The sequence below is a fragment of the Gossypium hirsutum genome, chromosome D06 (genome assembly GCF_007990345.1).
Source record: "Gossypium hirsutum isolate 1008001.06 chromosome D06, Gossypium_hirsutum_v2.1, whole genome shotgun sequence".
Taxonomy (NCBI): Eukaryota; Viridiplantae; Streptophyta; class Magnoliopsida; order Malvales; family Malvaceae; genus Gossypium; species Gossypium hirsutum.
The window spans coordinates 23745791-23764458 of NC_053442.1; the positions used below are offsets into that span (position 1 = coordinate 23745791).

General features: G+C 33.2%; 1 protein-coding gene across 1 annotated transcript; it reads right to left on the minus strand.

The window, feature by feature from the left end:
- Window positions 1-7599: 7599 nt before the first annotated feature.
- Window positions 7600-13534, minus strand: LOC121218323 (probable sucrose-phosphate synthase 1). The gene is made up of 13 exons (XM_041095398.1): window positions 13182-13534; window positions 12881-12970; window positions 11900-12141; window positions 11708-11771; window positions 10879-11577; window positions 10617-10730; window positions 10337-10468; window positions 10062-10237; window positions 9837-9891; window positions 9701-9763; window positions 8657-9580; window positions 8434-8561; window positions 7600-8302 (listed from the first exon to the last, which is right to left on the minus strand). Exons 1-13 carry the CDS (start codon window positions 13362-13364, stop codon window positions 8029-8031), a joined length of 3144 nt encoding a protein of 1047 aa, XP_040951332.1. The 5' UTR covers window positions 13365-13534; the 3' UTR covers window positions 7600-8028.
- Between the last annotated feature and the right edge of the window lie 5134 nt (window positions 13535-18668).

Sequence of the window (18668 nt, forward strand, 5' to 3'; positions counted from 1 at the left end):
TAAGAATTATTATTACTCCCCACTTCCATCCTTTACAATGAAGGGAGAGGCATCTATTTATAGTTGAGCCTCCTCAAACCCAATGGTACAGATTAATTACATCAACGGCTAAGATTAAAATGTATCTACAAATTAAATCTCTAAGATTACAAAATCATATCTTCTAAGATTGCATATCATATCTAAGATTGCATATCCTTGAAGATTATGTTTCTATATGCATCAGCTTGTAGATAGACCTTCAATCTTTTCAAGTAATGGGCCATCCCGATCGGGCCAAATGATATAATTTTAGACTTTGTTTCATTATTTTTTTATGAGCTCAGGCTAAATTGGCCTATTACAATGCTCTTCTTCAATTCATGAGTACACCAAAATGTCATCTATGAAAAACACCACGCACTAATCTAAATACTCATGAAACACTTATTCATCAAGTCCATGGAGACAGCACGTGCATTTGTCAAACCAAAGGACATGACTAGAAATTCATAAGGCCCATACCTTATTCTAAATGTTGTCTTCAAAATGTCTGACTTCTTCACCTTAAGTTGATAATATCCTGATTGCAAGTCTATTTTTGAGAACATTGTGGCACCTAGTAGTTGGTACTTATTTTTAACGGTTAATTTGTTTAACTATCTATAGCCAATGCACATCCTTAAACCACCATCCTTCTTTTTCACAAACAGAATGGAGATCCCATGGTGATACACTTAGTCGAATGAAACCTCTGTCAAGCAACTCTTGTAGTTGTATCTTCAGTTCCTTAAGATCTTTTGGTGTCAAGCGATAAGATGAAATAGACACTGGCAAACTACCTAGGTATAACTCAATGTCGAACTTTACTTCACAATCTGGGGGTAAGTTAAGTAGCTCATCTAAAAATACATCAGGATAATCTTTCACAGTGCGAAAGTCGTGAATCCCTATCGTTTTGTCCTATGAACCCACCACATAAATGAGGTAGGCTTTGCAGCCTTTCCCCATCATCTTCTCTGCTCTAATTGTTGTGACCATGTTGGACAAAAATTGGGTTCACTCACCAACCACAACAATTTCCACCCTTTTCCCCACTTTGCAAAGTCACTCTTTTCAGCTCAAAATCAATCTTAGCTTTATGCTCAATTAGCCAGCCCATTCCTAAAATCATGTTAAACCCATAAAAGGGAAATACTATCAAATTAGAAAAGAAAACATGTCATTAGATCATCAAAGGACACCTACAATACACTCTATCGACTAGAACACTCTCACCAAATGAACTAGTGATAGTTATACCCTTATCAATGTGCCTTATTAGAATACCCAGCTCACAGGCCAGTTCACTCAAAGTGTAAAAGTGTGTGAAACCAGAATCAATCAAAGAAAACAACGAGATAGTTCACAGAGTAAAGGTACTTGTGATGATGTCGGTCATACCCTGATCTTGTGGTTTCCTGACAGAATACACTCATACGAACCCTCCTACCTCAGCTTGAGTGGTAACAATGTATGCTAGGGTTCGTTATCCAGCTTGTCTTGTATCACTGCCTATTCCTCGAACTCGTCTGCGAACCCCTGCTCGCACTAGTGTGAAGGTCACATTTTGAGTTTACGATCTCTCTTATCGTTCTGGGCAGTCCCTTAACAAATGCTTTTTAGACCCATATTTGAAACATCCCCAGCCAACTTTCCACATTCCCTAGGATGCCTAACTTTGCAATGTTCACAGAGTAGCTATCTTGGCAATTGTTGCAAACCTCCTTTTCAGCTTGGGTGTTACCCTGCTACAGTGATTGATCTGATTGTAAGTTTTGTCTAACGTTTCTGCCAGAGTTATGCAATTTAGGATCCATCTTGGATGTTTTTCTAAATTTTCCAAATATTCATGACCCTGTTATAGTTCGCGGAGCCACTGCCCTTATCTTATCGACAACCTTCGCCTTTTCAACCAACTCATCAAAGTTCACCGTGTCGTATGCTACCAGATAGAGTTGAATATTGTGATGTAACCCAAAGTAAAACCTTTTACAACGATCCCTTTCCAAAAAGACCATATCAACTGCGTACTGGCTTAGTCGCACAAATTCTGCCTCATACTCAGCTATAGACAGTTCGCCTTGCAACAAGTTAATGAATTCTTGCTTGCAAGCTTTCATGTACTATTCACCCATGAACTTCTTCTTAAACGTTTCAAGGAAAAAATCCCAAGTCAATCGATTTGCAGTAGTTCCTTGCCTTACTGTGTTCCACCAGCGATAAGATTCACTAGTTAGTAAGGACATAGCACATCCCAACTTTTCTTACTCAATACAAGCCATTTGCTCAAGGATCTTCTCAAAACCATCAAGCTGGTACTCTGTCTTAGTAGGATTAGCTCCCTTGACAGTACTAAATTTTTTACCACCTAGAGCTCAAAGACACTCTAGTGATAATCCTCGACTAACTAAAGCAACATTAGTATCGATGACACGTTAGAAGGCCCCAATCATGGCTTGTACTAATGGTTCGACACTTTCAACCAAAACGCTTGCCTTGCAATGTTGCACAGGTGACACCAAAGTCTCGTCACCGTCTGAATGGTCCGTAGTCCATTAACATGGTTCGCATTCGTATTTACTCTTCTGAGAGGCATTTTAGTAACTTGAAACATACATAAGACACAAGTTTGAGAACATACAGTTATGTATCAAGCACATTTGCAAACTTAGTTCGCCAAAACACATCTACAAACAAGTTTGCCAAAACACATCTGTGAGCATAGCTCGCACACTTCACTTGTGAGTATAGCTCGCTAAGTATATCTGTGAACACAATTACTAGAAAGGTGAGTAGCGGATAGTGATCCAAAGCATAATCCCTACATAAAGAACAACTAAACCAAGGCAATGTCTTTTTCTCAATCCTACCCCCAACAACAAATAATCTACTTATTACTTATTACTCTCCATTAAAGCCCAACCTAACCTCCAACACACCACACAAAATATGCTTAAATTACTAACATGCAATGGGTTATCACATAAGTACTTTCAATAATACGCTTAACTAAATTTTATCTAGGTGGTATTCTAGTTTAAGTAAGCAGTTTACACATATCAACATCAAGGTTCGCTCCTAGTGTAACTTGCACATTCTAAGGCTTAACAGTGTAAAACTCATTTAACGGATTAAGTTTCACGAACTACTCCTACACTTTTAGGTATTGCAAACTCGATTTGCAAGGTTTCTCCTATTCTGCATATCAAAATTTCTTAAGGATTCACAAAACCAATTTGCCAATTGTTAGGGTTCGCATTTTGCACAGTTTGCCAACCTCGTCATTTCATAGCAACTTTAGTGAACTTTATAAATTTTTCATATTTGAATATTTCATGTTGTCGCTTCTGACGAACACTATGTTTGAGATTAATTACTTAAGTATGAACATGTAAATTAAGAAAATATCAATCAAATTCAGATTATATTTATATACTTAAAATTTCATGTGTTTTAATGTCAGTCGCTAGTAAGAACATAAAGAAAAACATAAGAAAACATAAAAATATTCTAAGTCTTAGGATAACTGACGAAGTCATCAAAAAGATATCTCTCAGACCAAGCAGATTCCCACATTTCCTTTAGGTCCAGAGTTTGCTTGTACTACTTTTCCAATGTTTATGCTTCACCTAGATCACTCACCTCGCCATTACAACCCGTTTAATCTACCTATCCGCGGTGTTAGGAAGGAGTGTGTGAGCTCTTGCAAACTCAGTGAACATACAAGAAAGAATAACCACACAGCACGCACAAACATAAGTTAAACAAATGGCGAAGTCACTGAACTACAAATTGGGTTCACTATACTTAAGCAAAGTTTGGTTCGCGGTTACTTACTGCCAATTAGCTTAAAAACTATAAAATATAATATTTTAGAAAACATAATCTTATTCATATGTTCCTTTCTTGTAGGATAAACAGATAACCTTATAACGGCTCAGAATAACTCAATGAGTCTTAACATGTCTCATAAGTGTAGCATATAGCTAAGCACTCTCCAAACACACCAACATGTCCCATTAAATGGATCTTAACTCAACATTCGCTTATCTCTCCAACTTATCCCAAGGTCTTCTCCAAAACACAAAACATAAAGGTGAGTACTCAAAATCCTATGGCATGCCATTATATTCAACGGTTTCAGAAGATTATCATGTCAAAAAATTTATGTAAACATAGAGCTCATAAATCATAAGAAGCTCGCAAATCATTATTCATAATTGGCTCGCAATATAGAGCTCGCATATCACTATTCATTAAAACACATATTTAAACACAACCATAAAACAGAGTTTTAAAAAAGGCTTCCTCTTGAAACTTAGCTTAAAACCCTAAGCTCATGATTAACACTATGGTTGGCACATACATGTGGTGGTCCTTGAACGCTTATTAATTTGTTATAAGTTTTAAACAAAATTCACTTTTCCCTTCTCTTTGCTTGTAGACGGTTCTATCAAGTTTGCAATTTCACAAACATACACAAGTCACTAACAATCAAAGCACATGAAAACTCATACATAAACACAAGCGAACCTAGGTTCACACATGTTAATCTTTTGGTGAACCTAGGTCCGTACATGCTAGTCTTTTGGTGAACCTAGTTTCCTTTGTTGCTAACCTTTCACAATTTCTCCTAAACATCAACATAATAAAGAAACAGAGTTTTACCTTAAATCCTAAGAGCTAAGTTCTGGGTTTTGGATTTCGTAAAAGCTTAACAATAAGATAATCAATTAAGAAACTTGAGAGAGTTTTGTCATTCAAAAAAATATGAACTTTCGGTGGAAAGGGCTCAATTTATAGGCACAAAGTGTTTTGGTGTTCTTAAGATACCCTAGTCATAGTAGACATAGGAAAGAGTTACGTGCATGGCTGGTGTTACGAAAAGAAAAGTAAGTTGACTTCCTAATTTTGGTATAATTACCCTTTGACTACTCATACTTTTGACTTTTGACCCAAAATAGTAATCAAAGCTCACCAGGCCCACTGCTATCTCTACTTTGCCAAGCCTCCTGGCGATCATAGTTCGCTAAATCCATTGGCAACCCCAATTCACCAGGCCTTCTGACGAACACTAACTTGCCAGACCTACTGGTGATCACCAGCTTGCCAGGCCTCAAACTCTTAAGCCTTCTTTTGGGACATTCCGAATTTGGTCCTCGAGTAGGGAAGCTTGTATATTATCTTAGAGGTCGTGACATTAATCCCTTGATGTCGTGACATTAACTTTAAATCTTTTGAAAATGTTACCTATTAGCCCTCCAATGATCTCAAGTCATCAAATAAGCTTTCATAAGCTCATATGAACCCCGATTTAGGATATGTTATGATATAATAATATAATAATCATGTTTGTGAATTTAATTTGGTATAATGATGGAGAAATATATTGTGATTAAATGATTTACTCCAATAATGGTTGTAGCATCCCCTAGCTTAGACCTAGTGATTGGGTCGAGTATGGGGTGTTACACTTTTTATCCATTGTAAATGTGTATTATAAGCAATAATGATTAGTTTGAAGTTCAAATCTATACATGCTTGAGAACAGTATAATGATGCTAATCATGAATTTTTGGCTAAAGTCTCACTAAGAAAGCTTGTAAAAATTTCTTTAAAATTATAGATCAATTTTAAAAGAAAATTATGATAATGAAAATTTTCTCATTAGATCTGCTTCATTCCTTAAAGTATATGTAGCATTACATAATCAATCTTAAAAAGGACAAAGTTATATCTATGGCTGTGGTCATGATATTTGATAGGATAGTATAGATCTAATAATCACTATAACTATAGTGATTATAATAATTATTTTCTCTCCTATAAAGTGGAATGATAAATTTAAATAAAAGAACAACTAAAATTCTCCAAACAACCTTCAAAGTGAGAAAGAGAACAATGTAGAGATGCATTTGTCACAATGATATCGAATTAAGTTTGCAAACAAGGATGACTTTATCGACCTTGTTAACAAATTATGTTGTTTATTCATTTGTAAAAGTGAATAGAACCTATTCTCTTTATTGAGAAATAAATAAAAGGAAGATAGGTGGTCCAAAATGTTGCTAAATGTTCATTCTCAAAACAAAATGATCAATGGTTTATACTAATTAATCATTTCTTGGGACAGATGGTATTTATATGATCTTATTGGCAAGAAATATGAGATAAATTTCTATTTATACTAATTCGTTTTGATAAATTTCATCTAGAATTTCTAGAACAAAACCAAATAAAGTTAAAATTTCAAATAAGACTTATAAAATAAGTGTCAAATTTGAAATTTCTTTAATATAGTTGATAAGTATTCTATATTTAAAATTTATTCAAACACTTATAAGTATATATTATAAAATAAACAATAACTCCGACTACCTTGGCAATTAATCCCTTTCCTTTAAACATTGGTATAAAACAGTCAAAAAAAAATTTGGGACCTCTTAAATTGTAAAGTTATTGGTTAATAAAATGTTGGCAAAAAATTTTTTAGGCGTCGAAAACAAATACAAATAAATTTCACCCCTCAAATATAGATTTTTCAGTTTTCTAGTCATCAAATTATTACATTTTATATATACCAAAAAACATTTTACATATCATGAACAATAAATAATTTTTTTTTTATAAATAATCTAATATATCAACCCTTTGATATTGTTGATGTTAGAGCTCATTGAGACTTTGATACAGTCGTGCTTCGATAAATTTCAATCCTAGAGCCCCTTAGCAGAAAATGAATTCTAATTTCATTTCTATTCTCTCCCTAGAAAAATAGATAGACATTCGAAGAGAGCATTGTTCATCTGTTCTTTTAGATTTTATCAATGCTTTTTGATACATTCAAATTTAAAAGACAGTTTTTTATTATTGTGAACTCTCTGCTATTTAAAAATTTATTAGTTGGAAATACACTTGATCACTCAAATAAAACCATATTAATTTGTGCTCACATGTCATACCATTGCAACCCGAAAATATAAGAGTGAGCTTACGAGTTCACATATAATAATTGAAGATAACTCGAAAGCAAAAATAAAATAAAATAAAATAAAATTTAAGTTAATTAAATAAATCGACTTTTAAGTTTAAATTGAATTAAATTTTACAATTCTAGTAACACCAATAATTCGAATAACAAATTAATATAAATACCCTTTTAATTCTATCAATTTAAAAAAAAAGCAAATTAATCAATCCTAACAACAATTAAAATAATCTTAAAAATCAATATATTTACAATTTAGAAATTCTAAAAATATCCTAAGAATATATAAATAAATTTAAATAAAATTTTGAAATAATAATTTTAAAAAACCAAACAAGTAAATTACCACTTAATATGCTAAAATATCTTTTTATTTTGCTTTCAAAAATTTAAATATATAAGATTTAAAATTTATGTGCTTTAACACAAAATTAGTTACATTGTTATAAGATTCTAATTTAACATATTTAATTTTATTTAATTTAACTCGAACAATTTTATTTAATTCAATTCGAAATTAATTTTACTAGACTTTATTCAAAAAATTTCAAATCAAATTAAGATAATAAAATAAAACTGATCAACTCAACTAACTCAAATATTTTTACTCGATTCAACTCAATTCTGTAACACTCGCCCTAAACATTAAATCTAATTACTAATATCTAAATACGAATTAATTAGATAGATGGTTAGTTGGATATTTATATCCACTAAAAATCTGCATTTAGTAAACCCAATAATAATAATAATAATAATAAATTAATGTAACTAGAATTAGGATATCCAAGTACTCAATCCATTAAAGCAGGCAGATTTAGATAATAAATATATGAGTCAATATTTGAACCTTGAAATAAAAATGGAATTGATTTTCTTTGGTATAGTAAGGAAGACGAGGAAGTGAAGTATATAGGCTATGCATCAATATTCAAGTGTGGTTTTTATGGACAGAAGGATCCATACCTTGATATCAGAGAGACCGGACGTACTATTTATGACACGTCAAACCAGAACTACTATTCCTTGCTAACCTGAAGTTTTCGAAGTGATGACCGTATTTCCTCATTGCTGCATCCTTCAGCATGATGGATGTTGGGACTGTCAAATGGCAGGACATGATCTAGAGGATAGGTTCTGTTGGAGTGAAGCTTGAGAGCAGTGTTGCCAATTCCCTTCAATATGACCGTTTTATGGACACCTCTAAGCAAGCCTTCATAATCCGTGTCTCCACATTCTCCGGCAAACACGACAATGCCTGATAACTCCATGCCCCAACGAATATATAGGTACCTAGAGCAGACCAAGTCGTATTTTATATATATTTAAGTGCTTGAATCAATTCAATACCTAATGAGTTGTCTGAAACATGATCGATGAAATATGACGACAGAAATGAAAAAGCACAACTTCTGCCAGAATACCTTAAAGCTTGAGCTCGAGATGCCAAAACAGGAATAACATTCAATATGGTGCCATTTTGACAATAGATAACATTGCATCTAAGAGCTTGGATTCTCATCAACTTTCGAAGCTCCTTAACTGGGGGAATCTGTTAGGATGGAACAAGCATTAGAGGAGAATTCTGAGGTTAATTGAAAGTACAAAAGAACTGAAAATTAGAGAGGATAAGGTTTTATAGGTTACCGATTCAGGTTCCTTCACATCGAATGTATAGCAATGGACAGTAGATCGTGATTCATCTTCCGAGATGATTTGTCCTTTTTTCTCATTAACAGAAGTAGCCCATCGAACCAATGTTTTCCTTAAACCTTCTCCACCCCAACGGTATTCGATGTGCGATTGATAATCCAAGTCTACAGTGAAGGGAAGCCCAGTACCATCTTCCGAACTGGTTGAAGGATAGTATAAATCACCACCGCTGTTACAGATTAAAGCATCGAAATCCAATGGACTTATGCTTCCCGAGATAAGAAGGGAGTGTACCTCAGATATTGACAAGGATGTCGATAATATAAGCCCAATAGAATTCTCTTTTCCTGCTACGTCCATGATTGTCTTAATTATTTTAGGAATATCCGAGACTGAATCACAATCCACAGCTATCACAAAAATGTACTTCTTCGACCTCAAAACCGGAAACCTACTACCACTAACATTTTGTTCTGCTTTCTCCATTAAACTTGCCTTTTCTGTACCTCCTATAATTCCGTTGGATAACTTTAGAAAAGCATTCTCCAGGTTGCTTTTTCGATCAATAGAATCCAGAGAATTATCGAAAGTTCCAGTTCCTTCATTCTTTTCACCATCCAGTGATAGCTTTAAGTTTAAAGATAAATCTTGTATGTCTCTCAAAGAATCACCAGGTGAATTCGGTTCTGGATATTCAAAGCCAATATTACTTCTCTGCCACTGTGGTTGCCTTGCCTTGCACATGGCTATCCGAGACAAATATGTTTTGCAGTGCTCCAGCCAAGAAAACTGATGAATATTTTTCAGTCCATTCTGTCTGCACCTCGCCCACAATTGCTTGTCTGAAACAAGTTTTAGAAGAGCATCAGCAATAGACTGCTGATCGTGGGGATCAACTAGTACACCGTTGTCAAGAACCTGCAACAAATTCATTGTCAGTACCAACGAGTATTGTTTAGAACATCAAACTTGCTCCATATTTATATATAGGCGCGAGAACAGCCTTCAAGTTACAATTGATAGTGATGGTGAACTAACCTTGTGAATGTCAACTGGACCCCCGTTTTTTGTGGCAACAATAGGCAAACCATATGCTGCTGCCTGTTTACAGAATAGCTTATAATGTCAAAATCTGACGCAGAAAAAGTATAGGTATAGCAGACAACTTAAGTACCTCGATCAAAGTAAGCCCAAATGGCTCGATAAATGCTGGATTAATAAAACACCCTGTAAAGAAAGAGAAAAAAGAGTTGATAATATATTACAAGTAGAATAATATGACAATCATTCCATCACCCAGAAGTCAAAATTTTTACATCCAAATAAAAGATCCACTCTCCCACTGAAAAGAAAGAAGATTATAATTTCTTAAATAAAAAATTAATTCATCAGCTGTACCTTCGTTTTTGCTGCTAGCCCGTAAATATCAGGAACTTCATACTGCTTGTGGTGCTTGGGATATGCTACTTGGCCATACAAATCATACTTGTCAATCAGTTTAAGAATCGAGAGAAGCACAGTTGCATTTGTGCCAGACATTTCATCAATATTATCACGGTTTCCCATTATTAATGTCTGCAACAGCCAGAGACGTGAGATCATTGGGATAAAACTAACATATAAGAAAACTAGATTGACAGTGTCATCAAGTTCAGCTCAAATTCATGGACATACAAGATTAGCAAGCTCCCTTAAAGGTCGGCACTCTCCAAATGCTTTGACTAAAGTTGTAATATTCTTTTTAGGGTCCGGCCGAGCAAGGGCAAGAATCATCGGTTTGTGTGGGTTTGTAAAGAAACGCATTACCTGCATAATATCTATTATCAGATCACTGCTCCAATAACAATCTGTTATAAAATGTTATCAGTGTTTTAACAATCAAAAGAAAGGTCAGTAAAGTGCAGAATCAGGCAATTATTAAAGAAAAGTTTAAACAAAAAAGTATAGTTATAACCTCGGACCAAATTGGTGGGTCAGGAGTAGGATCTTCTTCATTTCTTTCTGCATCCCCATCCATGTCTCCTTCATGTGGAACAATATGATGAAACTCCATTCCAGGAGGAATTACCTAGATATTATTGTAGCAACATAAGCACAAACAAAGCTAATAAGAGAAAAAACAATGAAAATTAACACTTTAACAGCAACAGACTTCCTGTGCAAAGAAGTATTGTAGGCAAGAATAACAAACAAAAAATTGATATCTTGTTACTTACAACCATACGAGGCATAAACCTCCCATGGCAGTTGACACCCCTTTTGATCCTTGCTCTAAGTTTGCGCTCCAGTACTGGATCAAAGCCATCATAAAGGCGCCACTGCTCTTCTATCTCCTGTCTAGTGCTGGTTATAACAATTTCAGAGCTATCAAGAGATAACTCCTCAGCCTCTATCCGTCGCATGATTTTGTAAGTTGTATTTATTTCGTCCCTCGATTGTCGACCCTGTTTCAATATCTGTTCTAGCTTATCTCTACCAAGTGAGTGGCCAGTGAAAAGCATTGGCACATTTAGAGCCCCAGAAAGAAGAGCTGCAGAATCACCCGCATCTGCATAATGTCCATGAATAGCAACAGGCCAGACTGGTTGCCCACCGCCAATTTGCTCACCTAGAACTTTGGACATCTGTCGGATATGACTAAGTGCACAATCAACAAACTCAGGAATATGAGGCCAAAGAAGTTCTTTGGGTATATATTTATCTTTTGGACCGAAGGGGATACGAATAATATAAGCACCACTGCTCTCACCAAGCTCCTGCATTGAGCTCTCTGTAGTTCTTGGCGTAAGCATCTCTGTTGGTTCAGCATAACTCCAATCAACATCCGGAGCTGACACTTGTCTTGTCAGCAAATCAACCCGATAAACTCCTGGCATTGTGCCCAAGGCCCTAGCAAGTTCTACTACATACTTGACCTGTGTACAGCACAACAAAATTCAAATTTTCCCAATGTGCAATAGGGTAATTGATCATCTTTGAAGCAGATATAACACAGTCAAGATACAGACCACATTGACAGGATTAAAAAATGTGGGAAAATAATACCTGGCCACCTGTATCAGAATCACGACCAAGCTCCATGTTTTCACCCCTTAACAAACCATGAAGACTGCAGGAAGACAGCTGGTTAGAAAGAACTACATTACATCATAAATGTCTGAACAAAGCGCACCTTGAAAATATGAATCACTAAACAACGGCTGTAACAAGTCAGCATATTAGAAGTGCAGGTCATGCCTTATCAAAACAATATAGAGCTTCTTTTCTTTGATCTGATTGGCCAAGTTCTCCATCAAATCAACCGAAACAATTCTACGCATTCTTCCTTGAACACTATCGCCATGAGCTGAACCATCACCGGGAAAGTCTCCTTTCTCTCCTTCTGAAAGGTCTTCAGACATGTCAGCAGTTGCCTCCCTGCGGCCTCTTTCACGTTCAAGGTGACGCTTAGCATTGCGTTGAACTTCCTCCCCCTCAAGCTGAAAAGCAACCAAATAAGAGGAGAGAGAAAAAAATAACACAGGTGAAACAATATAGTGGTGCTCTATACAATGTTCATTACCAATCAAACCATCAAGGATAAACAGCTAAAATTTAGAATCAATACAAATTGTCCCTGGTCGAAAATAACATGTTGACCTGAGTTATTCAATCAGAGTAGTTCATATAATGCTAAAATTTTAATTTATAGCTTAATTCCAAAAAGAGAAATGGCTAGACATGCTGAATAGCAAGCAATTTGGTATTCAACTTAAAAATCACCCAGCCAAATGAAAAACAAACAAAAAAAATCGCATTATCCTCATGGACAAGCAACTTTACTATCGTTGTTGTGAAGGTCATCACAGTTGACCCAAAAACAACACAAATAAGAAATAAAAGAAAATAAATTCACTTCTATTCTACTAACCACTCAACACCAAATCCAGCACCAATGTTGTTTGAACCAGCCGACCGGTCGGATTGGTTTAACCTGGTACCAGTAGCTTTGAACTGATTAAATCGAGAAATACAACCAATATTTAAAATTCTTATTATTTTTTAATCGGACCGATCCACATGCAAACTGGTGGCCTCAACACCCGATCCGGTTTAATAAAACATTGTCCATCACAATCAAAGGAGGATTTTCTATATTTGTTTACATATCAAAAGCAAAATTATATTAGATGCGAAATTCAAACAGAAATAGCATTGAAAAGAAAAGGAAAAAAAAACCTGCTTCTTCTTTCGAGCCAAATTCCAAATCCTCCAGCACATATTCTCCAGTCTCGTGTTCCTCTCCTTAGGACCCCTCGTAGCAGCAGCCTAAAACCAAAAAATATATTTTAAAAAAGTATACTTAAATTAAACACTCAAAACAGTCCATTATTCAAATTGAACACAAAAAACAGAGAGACCGGAAGAATTTCGAGTATTACTATGTTTAGAAGAGAGAGAGAGAGAGAGAGAGAGAGAGAGAGAGAGAGAGAGAGAGAGAGAGAGAACAGCCAAAAAGAAGGTGAAAACGAAACCGTACTCGAATCCAAGAACGGTGGAGATCGGTCTCGTCGAAACCAGTGATAACCTCTTCCACGAAGTAACGAGTTGGACTGAAATGACCTCTCTCCCTCAGCAACAATGACGATTTCGCTTCATCGATCCCTGGACCAACGTCCAAGATCGCTTCCAGGTAACTGTTTATCCAATCGTTTCCCGCCATTCTTTGACTGAAAAATTCCACCAAACAAATACAAAAGAATTAAAAAATAAAAGAAACCGAAGGAACTGAATTTACAGAGTCTATGGCGGTGTAGCAAATATTCAAAAAAAATTTTGAATTAATGATAATAGTATCATTAGGTGCTAGAAAACGGATGATGAAAGAGCGGAAATCTACTAAAACCTGATGAGACAGTTATGTTATATTTTTGGTGGGTTTTGTTTTCTTTGGATGCCAAGCGGAGCTTTTGAATTTAAATACAGGGATGAGGTTGACGCGTGTGCTAGTTTTCTTGGTTAGAGGGACCAACACGTGTTACGTGATGAAGAAATAGGATATAATGTTTTTATGGATCTAACTACACTCAATTATTAATAGCTTTATATTTTAGCCACTAAATTTAAAAAATTATAAAATTATTTAATTATTCAAAAATTACTATGCTATTAAAATTGTTATTTTATAATTGTTTCTATTCATACTACCTACACTAACTGAAAACACTTTTTCCTATTTTCTTTTACAAATCAATTTATATTAATAAATTAACTTTAAACATCACAATTTTATAAATTAAAATCTAAATATTTTCTTCTCTAATACAAGACACTTTTAGACCATTATTTTAAAGAAAAAAAAACAGTTTTTACCTTTTTCTCTTTTACCTCCTGACTACGGACATAATTGTGTGTCAGAGTAAAGCAACATAGTCAAATTTCACCTCGGTATTTAATTATTATGTAAAATATTGAAAATAAATAAGGGTTAATTCCACAAGATGACCCAGAGACTAAACTCTAAATTTATCCTAAGATTTAAAATTCTATAACTGAATCCTAAAATATTAAATATTGTAGGTTTGACATTAAGTCCAACATATGAATACCAATTTAAACATGTGGAGCAATCAGGTCAATTTTACCTTTTAGGGTTTGAAATTTTAAGGACTTTCATACCATACTGTTTCTAATCGATTCATATGTTTAAGTTAAATTGGCATCTACATCAAATTTAAGCCATCATTAAACGCTCAAATTTACGATTAAATTAACAAAAAAAATTCAATGATAATATACTTACATTTTATGAATGGGATAAATCCCAAAACTATATTTGAACTATAGTTTAATGTGTAATTTGTATACATGAAATTTGATTTTGTGTAATTTTATACATAAAATTTTGATTTTATTTAATTCTTGTAAATTATTAACATAATTATTGATATAATGTCATCTTATATTTATATATTGCATACATAAATAATTATATTTATCCAATATAAAAATAAATTGATGTATTTATTTCTTTAAATGTGCATGATTAAATCAAAATTAATGTTTCAAGTATATATTTGAACCACAATTAGAGTTTCACGTGAATAATTGCACTAAATTAAAGTTCATGTATACAATTATACATTAAATCAAAGTTCATATATAATTTTGAGATTTATCCCTTTATGAATTGAATTGAATTTTTTTTTAATTTGGAGGTTAATTTAAAATATGTCCATAATTTGAAGACATCTCATGGAATTAACACAAACTCATGTGTATAATTATTATTTTACAACATATACATATCGGATAATCTATATAATAAATCAAATAATAATTTAGAGAACATCTTAAATAGAAAAAATAATAATGCATGGTAAAAATTAAAATAGAGAAGAAAATTTTTTTAATAATTTTATTTTAGATTTCGATCATATCTATTTTTTTTATACAATGCCTAGAATTACTTTTAGTCTCTCTTCAACCCATAAATAGAAGAATAAGCGCTTCAGTATACTCGAATTTACATTTTTCTACATTGATAATTATACCTATACTAATTGAATTAAGACTCAACCAATAATAAAAAAATTATTATCAAAACTGGTTATAAGGTTTTGAATAAAATAATTGTTATGATAAATTGGTAAGCCAATATTGCACTCAATTTATTGCTTAAAAAATTAGGAAAAAGTAATATTTTTATTTCTGAAAATGGATCATAAAAGTGTGAACAAGATCCGAAAACTTCTCATATTTCTTGAAAAACACTACTTAGAAAAAGCCAAAATGCAGCAAAAATAATGCGATAGATAAATTACCATAATTAGCCCCAGTTTACACATGGTTATTGTTAAAGTCATAAGCAAGTTCTTTTATGGTTAATTTGTGTGTTTCAAGTTGATTAATTGGCATGAGATTTAAGATTCAATCTATGTGTTTATAAATCTTTTCTTCCTTTCTCATTGTAATGCTGTTGTTAACTTATATAAAAAAGTTAAATAAAAATAAAAATACAACTTTTTATACCCTATTTTTGAGTAAATAAAAAATAGTAAAATTTTTAAAAGGATAAATCATTATTAAGTGGTGCTAGAAAAGACTATTTTGAAATCTCATTTTTGTAAATCGAGATCGTAAATATTAAGTTAAAATATTTACGGAGTTGATATAAGATTTTATTAAAGTTTAGCCCATCAATTTTGTCTATTAATTGTTTAATTTAGGTGTAGGGACTAAATTATAAAAATCTTATCACTATAAATTTTTATTTGGCCAAAAACTCAGGATTTTAAATTGGAATTAAACAAAGGTATAAAATAAAATTTAAACTATGTGATAGTAGCTGATGGTTGTTTAAATTAATTACAACATAATTAGTTAAATTAATTAAAGTTAAACATGTTTTTATCAAAGTATAAAACCAAAACTTAAGTGGAAGGAAATAGAAAAGTCTTCATCTTCATCTTCCACATTCGAATTCACGATTGAAAGAAAAGAAGAAAAATTCCCAGGGGTTTCAAGCTTTCGGTCATGATTTGGTTAGTACAATTAAGTCATTTTCTTGTAAATTTTATGTTTTTTAGGTCATGAGAATTTGATTTAGTTAGTTCATATATCAATTTGTAAAACTATTAATTTTAAAAAAAAATTAAAGTCGTTGATTTCTTGAAGAAATTGGTGTTAAATTGATAGATTTTAAACTTAGATATGAAAAAAAAAGACTAAATTGTAATATATAATTGTTAGTTTTGTTCAAAATGACTAAAGTGAATAAATTATGAAATTTATAACCCCCAAACCCGGCCTAGACGTTATGACTGAATTCCGAATGTTACAGTAGCCACCAAAATGGCCAAGTAAAAATGTCCAATTTTAAAATCACATTTTTGTTAAATTTCAAAACTTATGCGTGGTTGCATAAGGCTTTGCTGAAAACACCGGTTAATTAGGTCATCCATTGTTAAGTTCAATTTATTTATTGATTGTGTCATTTAAAAAAACTTAGTTGATTACATTGGAAAATTCCTTGTTAAAATCTTAGTATTATCATTGTGCAGCGGAAAATTATTGTGTTTGATTTTCATAGAAAAGTCCATATTTTAAGTCATATTTAAACCAATTTCCAAAATTGTTCAATTTCCGTCAAAATTCATGCATGAAAAAATCCTAGTTCAAAAATGTTCCATACCACAATTCATACTTAAATAAAAATTACAATCCCAAATAAAAATAATACCAAAATAATTAAAGAAATTTTAATAAAAATTTGAGTGCCAGAAATTCCTTAAAGAGACCTCTGAATGTCGAATCCAAGTCCTAAGAATTATCTGTAAGGAGTAAATTAGGGGGTGAGCTTAAAAAGCTCAGTGTGAATCCATACAATATAGTATTCAATCAATCAAACAAAGATTCATTTATTACACAGTTCAACCAATTTGTCATGGCATTACAACATATGAGTATGGCATGCTAAATGTTTCAATACAATAATCCTACCCATTCATTCGCTACACACCAGGAATTCCCCAAACTTGTCAACTAAACTCCAAAACAGTATGGGATTAAGCCCGTTGTGGATAAAAACACCAAATCAGTATGCAGATAAAACTGCCAGTAAAAGTAATTGCAAACAAGCTACCAGAATAAATGCGATAAATCGTCCAATCACCTCAAATCTTCAGTGTAGCGCACTGACAATAGTATGCAGACTTTAGATGCCGCCTAGTTCTCCACAGAACTCCTCCGTTAACCTCAAAAACCCACCCCATGCCAATGCAATTATGACATACCATCAGTAAAGCACATCATGCTTATCAGTAAAGTTTCGATACAATGGCATGTTTATCATGCTTTTCAATAAATAATAACAATGTACATCCAACATACTTTCAATAACCAAAATTAGTGGCATGTGTACATACTTTCAATATGGTCAAAAATAAATATAGCATGTAACATAATTTCGTACATATCACAATTTCAGTCAAGACAACATACATGCACATGAACAAGGATACACAATCTAGCATGCTATATTTGCATTCAATTCGCACATTCGTCACCCAAACAGAACATTTAACAATCAACTTTTGAAATATTTGCATACCTGATTCAGCATTCCACTTATTAACATTTAGGCCATTTGACCAAACCACGGTCACCAAGCAAACAATATTATTTAAATATATTAATTTAAATTTAAGTTATTTAGTTTCAAGGAAGACCCACACCTGATTAACGTGAATATGAAACCCTAACTTAACATCGCAACTCTTAAGAATTAAATCCAACTAAATGTCATTTAAACATGTACATTCCCAAGAATAAAATAACCCTATAAGGTTCGGCCACAATAGGGAAAATAAAGTGAGCAATTATATCTGTATTCGGGATTCCTACTTACTTTGTTTCGGCTAACAATAGTGATACAAACAACTTCTATTGCCATTGTTGATTCGAAATGTTCAGATTTGTCCTTTTAACGAGAATAATTTACAAAATCAGTATAAGAAGATCGGTTAAAGTATTAAACACAATCTATCAAAATAGAAAAATGAAAGAAGGGAAACAACGTTTGATCTTGCTAGAATCGGCACTTACGCTTTACCTGTTTTGGCTTTGTAATGAATGATAGACAAATAATGATCCGAGCAATCATCACGGGGACCAAGGAGGTTCAACCAAGGGTAAGCAAACGTAAAAACCAGTAGCGAAATCGAAAGAGAAAATCGATGGAAAGGAGGCTTAGAGGGGCGAAAAATACAAGGGAAAATATGGCTGCTTCCAACTCAATGTGCGACAAAAGGTGGAGAAAAGAAAATAAGCAATAGACATCAATTTGATGATATTCATAGCAACAAAATTAGATCAAGAAAAGAGAAAATAATGGTGAAAAATGGCAGCCATGATAACTAAAGGAAAACAAACAAGAAGGAAGCTAGACTTGGGTGGCAATAATGGAGGAGGAAAAAAGAAAGAAAAAAAGTAGAAAATAAAGAGGGAAGAGAAGAGAGGGACGAAA